The following is a 7,654-nucleotide window of genomic DNA, read 5'->3' as shown; positions in this document are numbered from 1 at the left end:
AGAACTAGAGCCTTTTTACTCGTTCTCATTTCGACATTCATATAAATCATGAATAAGGAACACTTACTTCAAAGGTATTCATAATACATAACTCTCATGTTCTTAGTACTTGTTGGCTCGTAGTTGAAAATTAAATATTTTAGCAACAACCATGATCGTCGAGGAATAATGATGGTAGGTCACTTTGACTCTTCTTAGAATACGTCTTTTAAGGTTGGTTTCGCATTGCACCTATATAATTCATGATTTAGCATATGTATGTATTTACTTTCATTACCGAGCCGCACTATAGACGGCCGGGTATGACACATATTGTGTAACCACTGATCAGTTGGGATTACCGAGCTTCACGTGGCCGGGTACGATTCTACCGAGCCTTTATTATGGCCGGGTATGTTATGGATATTATAGCCCCACAGAGGGATTTATTATTATATAATGTGATATATTATAAGTAGCGATAGTGAACGACGATTTCACGAGCATACATTTATATCCAGGTTGAATTTTAGTTTCCTACCGAGGCTAGTTTCAGAATTCAAATTGTCTTTATATCTCTTCTCTTGTTAATTACATTTTTCATGTTACACTTGTCGCCCTACATATTCAGTACATATTTCGTACTGACGCATTTTTATGCGTTGTGTTCATGCCCACAGGTTCGGATAGACAGAGCGGCGTGCCTCCTCAGTAGGACCCCCAGGATCAGCGTTGGGTTTCGCACTCCACTTCTTCGGAGTTGCTGACTTTGAGTCCATAGGTACTATTACAGATGTATATGTGTGGTTTTGGGCATGTCGGGGGCTTTGTCCCGCCCTGTTGAGATTGTCTTACACTCTTAGAGGCTTGCAGACTAGCGGTCATTGTATATATATATTTTTCGTAGCCCTATCGGCCTTCTGGATAGCTGTTATACTGTTGTTGCAGCCTTGTTGGCCTAGTTTATATATATATGTCGTGTTGGGCTCTTCTGCCTGCAGGTTATTATATTTCAGATCGTATCTCATGGTTGGTTCGCTCGGGCCTTCGGGCATCGGGTGCCAGCCACACCTCCCAAGGTTGGGGTGTGACATCTTTATTCGCGGAAAGCTTTAGTAACAATGTGAGCTTGAGAAATGTACAAAAAACAAATGGTTTTAGCAGGTGAGCAGAACATGTAATACAACAGCTAGAGGAAATCTATTGATAGGCATTGACCAATTGGAAAGTGATATACTTCTCTATATATATGCAAAGAAGAATGCCATAGAGGACAGAAGTGTCACTAATAACTTAAGCAACGAGATCTTCCATTGGCAAACAGCATTTGGCAAATGCGGATCTGCATCAGGAGGTGGCATGACAGAAACATCATTCGACAAATGTGGATATGCATCAGAAGGTGGCATGACACAGTTATCACCATTGAAATAAACTCTATTAGGAAAAGCCCACCCCTTATCAAAAGTGAAATTTGATGTATCTTTTCGGAGTAGAAGTTCGAACTGGACATTTCCTAATGGACCAGGTTGCATGAGCAGATCATTGTCGGATTTAACACCCCATAACATAGCAGTATCATCTGCGAAAAGGTCCAGGAGATTAGTCATATATGTAAGGAAACTTAGTAGTAATATCTTCAATAGAGTAATATTTCCAACCAATATAAGAATGGACTGCGATTCTAGACAATGTTTTCAAAGGCAAAAAGAGCACAGGTTTGTTAGGGCTTTAGGCTCAAATCGCAAACAAGGCGCGAGCTTTAGTGGTAAAAAAGGCGCACATAAAGGAAGAAATACATACAAAGTTCAAAAATGATATTTATATGCACAAATGACAATTATATGGACAAAGGAATTTAACAAATTTATAATTAAGTGAAATATTTATTGTTTAGTATCGTCTCTTCGGGACAATGCACATTGGTGATGAGACATCCGCCTTAGCGCCTTGTTGACTGCAATGAAGCGCTGCCTAAACGAGGCAAAGTGCTTAGCCAAAAGTGAGCCTTTGGTAAAAGTAATTCAAGATTAAAGCATGGAACATGTATAGTAGTTATCCATTTAACATCTAAGTAGATAATATAACATTTATAATTAGATGGAGAACTTACTTATCACTCCATAAGGAGTTAATGACTTGTAATTGATGCTGAAAAGCTGAGTGATGTTATCAAGGTTCGGATGTTGGGCAATTAAGTTCCATTGTGTATAATTCATATGGTAATTGAAGTTTGTTATAGTGATTTTAACCCTCCAATAATCCTTGTAGTTGAGCTTCACATGCCAATGAATTCCAACTGGGCACATATGATCTGTGCACTGGACCAAAGGAGTAAAGTTTTTCTTTCCATGGTCCGAAACAATTGAAGATAGGTGCGGCATTTCTGGACTGCAAGAAAACAAAGGTGAAGTACCCTAACAGTAAATAACAAAAGAATTCAGAGATTTAGCCCGTGAGAGAAAGAAATTGAAGAAAATATTTTGTTAGACATACTTCACACAAGTTCCCGGCTTAGTACTATTATTCTGGCATCCACAAGCACATGTAGGGCAAGGTACAATCGTGTCATTGTAGAACGACGATAGGGAGACGCAACATTTAGGATTTTTCTCAGCCAGGAACTGTGAGTATGTGCATGTGACATTCCAAGTCACTGTCATTAACAGTACAGAGTGTTAGAAGTTAGCCTTTATTGTAAAACTGCAACTAAGCATGATAATAAAGTTGAAGCAATTAACTTACTCATAGCCTGTGTCACTCTTCTCCCATCTGGAGTGATAAATTTAGTCGGTTTAACAATTTTAGCAGGTCCACAAGTATAACCAGGCCCTGGCGCTTGTAACGTGAAGTTCTTAGGTACTCTAACTGTTTTGTTGTTTGTTCCGGCAGAACCAACAGTGAGTTGGAATGAAGTAAAAGCAGTTGCAGGATCTTGCCCCCATGAGTTGAGCATTCCTCCCTTGCAGCAATTTGCAATCTGCTGTTTATGAGGAGTTTCCGGCAGCAAGTCAACAACTGTTGGATTTTTCTTGCAGCAATGAGGAATATCTCCTTTGAATTTTGAGCAATTACCTTGCTCTGTAGTCCGACTTCCGATCATGTTCCATATTACCTCATCCTTAGCCCATGTCCATCTCAAAGTCCAGCCTGGGGGTTGAATATGCCTATATTGCTGGAAGTTGTACATAGTCACCACAGCCTGTACAAATGCTACACAACTAAGATGACACTTTCCATTCCACAAATGTTAATAAGGAGAAGTAAAAGCTACAAGTTAATGCACTATAAGATAAACTGAACATAAGACTGAGGTCCAAAGGCTGCACTATTAGATGTCTTTCTTAACGGACGTGCAAAAACCTTAAAAGACAGATAATATGGACAAGCAATAACTAATGCTTGAAAGAACTAATAACGAAAAATCCATTCTTAATCAAACTTGCAATGCACATAGCAATAGATCAAATTTATTCTTACAACATATCCATCTGGTGTCCAGCTGATGACATCCCATTTTATTGTGATGTTCCCATTCGGATCAAGTGCATCATACGCATCTGGAAGAAACGCAGAAACAAAAATGTAAGAGAATGACAAATAATACGCACAAATATAGTAAAAATACAAGTTACTACATGATATGCATCTAACCACAAAAAAGAGACATAATCATTTTCTAGAAAAAGGGAAAGCCAATTTCTTGATGTTCAAAATTATAGGTCAACTCCCTGATCTCTCCGAAAATAGCCAGCTTTCAGCATATATTACTTGTTTTTGGTACAAGGGAAGTCATTTTCCTTTAGAATATATTTTGCTGAAATATGCTTTTTGGTGTTTGATTAGTGAGTCGAAAATATTTTTTGGACAATATATTATTTGTATGTTAAAGATTAATAATAATGTTCACAAGTTGGAGAATGTTCTCATACAATTTGAGTAATAATAATAATGATGTGACAGTATTAGTTGGAGCAAGTAATATGAGGTTAAAAGTTCAGATAGTCATAAGGAAAATGACTTTCTTCCACAAGTAAGTGAGTCATTTTCTTCCTTTTGATGATTTTTCTTCAAAAACATTTCTTGGTAAACCAAACACCAGAAAATTACTTCCTGCGTGGCAAACATTTTCTTGAAAAATGAATTCCTTCGTACAAAAAGCACATTTTTCTAAGTTTGAATATAATTAAGTAGTATATCAAGAACTAAGTAAAACGGTGATTAGAAAATTACAAAGTGGATTCGGAATTTGGGAGTTTGTGTGCAAACCTGTGGAGAAAAAGCAAAAAGATGACAGCAAGAACACGAATAGTAGAGCAGCGGCATTGAACTTTGAAAGAGATATAAAGAACTTCATTCCTTGCAGATTTGTAGCTGCAGAATTCTTGTGCTTTACTGAGTCAAACTCTGCTCAAAATAGGCTAATTGAAGCGGGAGAGAAATTAAAGAGGGAGAAAGTTGACAATGGTGGTCACTGGCAAGTTGGATTAATTCCATAATCACATGCCATGTTACTCATTCGAACCAACTTGGAGGTTAAGTAGTGGTGTTTGACTTTTAAATTGTGTATGGTAACAGTGTATAGACTTTTCTCACCATTAGTTGACCTGCAACAACACGTACTCTTTCACTTAGATACATTGTGAATTTTACACTATTCGCGTGAATTAACAAATTACAGCTGGTTATTAATTATCATTTATTCTGGGTTACTAATCAATGTTTGTTGATTAGAATTACCCAATCAATGCTTATTAAGTAGAGTTACTTGTAATATATGTTTTCTTTTTGAATGTAAGTTTGTTTCGAACATGAAATTAAGGAACTTGTATACGGTCAAAATCATATGCCCCGATTTATAGGCTAAGGGCGAGGTCGAGTTCGAGCCCGATGGACCAAACTCGAGCTCGAAGACAGAACGCAATGCCCGGAGATAGGAGTACGAGGAAGACCGAAGTCGAGTATGCTCGACCCCGAAATAGTACCGTTATATATTCGTAACAGAATGAGCTAGATTCATGCCACGTCCCCAAGATCATGGCGCAAATCCCGGAATAGGATTGTACGATTCCGTATTAGGCGGTTAGACAGTTGTATCAAAAATATTCCTTACTATAAATAGAAATATACCTTATTTAGGGTTCTCCTATTATATAAAGGGGACTCCAATAATTCGTAACATCATCTAATCATTGAGAAAAGAATATACTCTCTACTTTTTGCTTACTGTTCATCAGAATTGTCCTTTAGCTCTACTGCTCTTACTTTACTTTTCTTGCTTAATCGTTCTTATTGTCCTAAACCTACCTCGAGGTCACCGCTGCTGAGTTACATTGGTTTGATTCACTTATTTCTTTAATTTCTACTTCATATTTCTTGGTTATTAATTGGTATTGAACTAAATCACATATCTTTAAAACCACAAATCAAATTTAATTGTTACTCGTATTTTCGAGGTAAACAGAACTAATGAAAAAGGATTTGCATTAGACGAAGGCGGAACATTGTACAGGAGAACATCGATGGGCCTTTGGCGGTATGTTTATGGCCGAGGGACACCGATTATGTTCTACGAGAGGTCCACGAAGGTACTTGTGGAAATTACTCCGGCGCCGAGTCTTTGGTTCGCAAAATTATCAGAGCAGGTTATTATTGGGATAGCATGGAAAAAGATACTAAGGAATTCGTCAGAAAATGCGATAAATGCCAACGATTTACACCAATGATCCATCAGCCCGGAGAACAACTCCATTCAGTCCTATCCCCCTAGCCTTCATGAAATGGGGAATGGACATAGTCGATCCTCTACCAACGGCCCCAGGTAAAGCTAAATTTATTTTGTTTATGGCTGATTATTTTTCTAAGTGGGTGGAAGCATAGGCCTTCGAGAAGGTCACAGAAAAAGAAGTTATTGACTTCATCTAGGACCACATCATATGCCGGTTTGGGATTGTAACACTCCTCAAATTTATAAAAGTTTCAAGACACGCTAAATATAGAAATTAATTTTTTTGTAAAAAAAAAAACTTAAATTATACTTCTATTACGGATTTAAACCTGTGTGATTAATTATGAGTTACTTCTCTATCTATAAATAATTGGATATACAATTAGGGAAATATTAATAACTTTAGTATTATTAATTATTAAAAGTAGGTATAATTAAATACTAGCTAAGTCAAAAAAAAAAAAAAAGAGAAACAAAACAAAAACAAACAAAACAAAAAAAAAAAAGAACTAAAAGGAAAAGGGCACGTGAGCCTTAAGACCATAAAGGACTCTTGGCAAACAAAGGCGTGAAAGCCATTGAAAGATAGGAGTCGACTTTCTGTTCAAGAAACAGAAGCCGTTTCAGCGAGATACTCACGCAGGCAACGGAAAATTTTAGGGTTCTTCATAACTCACTTATTCTTGAACTCAGGTATATAAAATTCCCTATTCTCAATTACCCTACAGTAGTAATAGGTAAGAATTGAATAGTTAATTCAATTCTTTCTCTGTATCAATAGTAAATCCCATATTTAGGTGTGAAACTTTGAAATTAATTAAAATGCACTGGTTGTTGTAGAATCAATTGTTTGACGAGTATAAATTGGACTGGGGTCTACGTATTGGCTCGAGGAGTATTGAGGTGAGTTGATATAACCCTTTACTAAAGTGGTTTAACTCACAAAAGCACGCACACAAGGTATTTGATAAATTGCATAAAAGAGTTAATATATACTTAATTAGAGTAGTAAGTGCCTATTAGCTTAGAATTATTGTCTAGCTAAAGTTTAGATGATTATTTGGATATATGTGCATAAATTTCAGATTTTTATGTTATTCTGATGTCACACCCCAACCTTGGGATGTGTGGCTGGCACCCGATGCCCGAAGGCCCGAGCGAACCAACCATGAGATATGATCTGAAATATAATAACCTGCAGGCAGAAGAGCCCAACACGACATATATATATATATAAAAACCTAGGCCAACAAGGCTGCAACAACAGTATAACAGCTATCCAGGAGGCCGATAGGGCCATACGAAAAATATATATATATATATATATAATGACCGCTAGTCTGCAAGCCTCTAAGAGTGTAAGACAATCTCAACAGGGCGGGACAAAGCCCCCGACATGCCCAAAACCACACATATACATCTGTAATAGTACCTATGGACTCAAAGTCAGCAACTCCGAAGAAGTGGAGTGCGAAACCCAACGCTGATCCTGGGGGTCCTACTGAGGAGGCACACCACTCTGTCTATTCGAACCTGTGGGCATGAACACAGCGCATAAAAATGCGTCAGTACGAAATATGTACTGAATATGTAGGGCGACAAGTGTAACATGAAAAATGTAATTAACAAGAGAAGAGACATAGAGATAATTTAAATTCTGAAACTAGCCTCGGTAGGAAACTAAAATTCAACATGGATATAAATGTATGCTCGTGAAATCGTCGTTCATTATTGCTACTTATAATATATCACATTGTATAATAATAAATCCCTCTGTGGGGCTATAATATCCATAACATACCCGGCCATAATAAAGGCTCGGTAGAATCGTACCCGGCCACGTGAAGCTCGGTAATCCCAACTGATCAGTGATTACACAATATGTGTCATACCCGGCTGTCTATAGTGTGGCTCGGTAATGAAAGTAAATACATACATATACTAAAT

The 7,654-nt window shown here is 37.4% G+C and overlaps 1 protein-coding gene across 2 annotated transcripts; it reads right to left on the bottom strand.

Annotated features, from left to right (window-relative positions):
- Nucleotides 1-1,116: 1,116 nt before the first annotated feature.
- LOC104232496 (protein COBRA-like) lies at nucleotides 1,117-4,467 on the bottom strand. Of its 2 annotated transcripts, none has more exons than XM_009785719.2 (6): nucleotides 4,249-4,467; nucleotides 3,460-3,539; nucleotides 2,725-3,181; nucleotides 2,476-2,635; nucleotides 2,093-2,370; nucleotides 1,117-1,561 (listed from the first exon to the last, which is right to left on the bottom strand). In XM_009785719.2, the coding sequence occupies exons 1-6, from the start codon at nucleotides 4,334-4,336 to the stop codon at nucleotides 1,221-1,223; spliced, it is 1,404 nt and encodes a 467-aa protein (XP_009784021.1). In that variant the 5' UTR covers nucleotides 4,337-4,467; the 3' UTR covers nucleotides 1,117-1,220. The 2 variants fall into 2 exon arrangements, with proteins under 2 accessions (XP_009784021.1, XP_009784022.1); XM_009785720.2 differs by lacking the exon at nucleotides 4,249-4,467 and adding an exon at nucleotides 3,634-3,726.
- Nucleotides 4,468-7,654: the final 3,187 nt, after the last annotated feature.

Source organism: Nicotiana sylvestris, chromosome 9 (assembly GCF_000393655.2).
Source record: "Nicotiana sylvestris chromosome 9, ASM39365v2, whole genome shotgun sequence".
NCBI lineage: Eukaryota > Viridiplantae > Streptophyta > Magnoliopsida > Solanales > Solanaceae > Nicotiana > Nicotiana sylvestris.
This window is presented reverse-complemented; position numbering and strand designations above follow the sequence as displayed.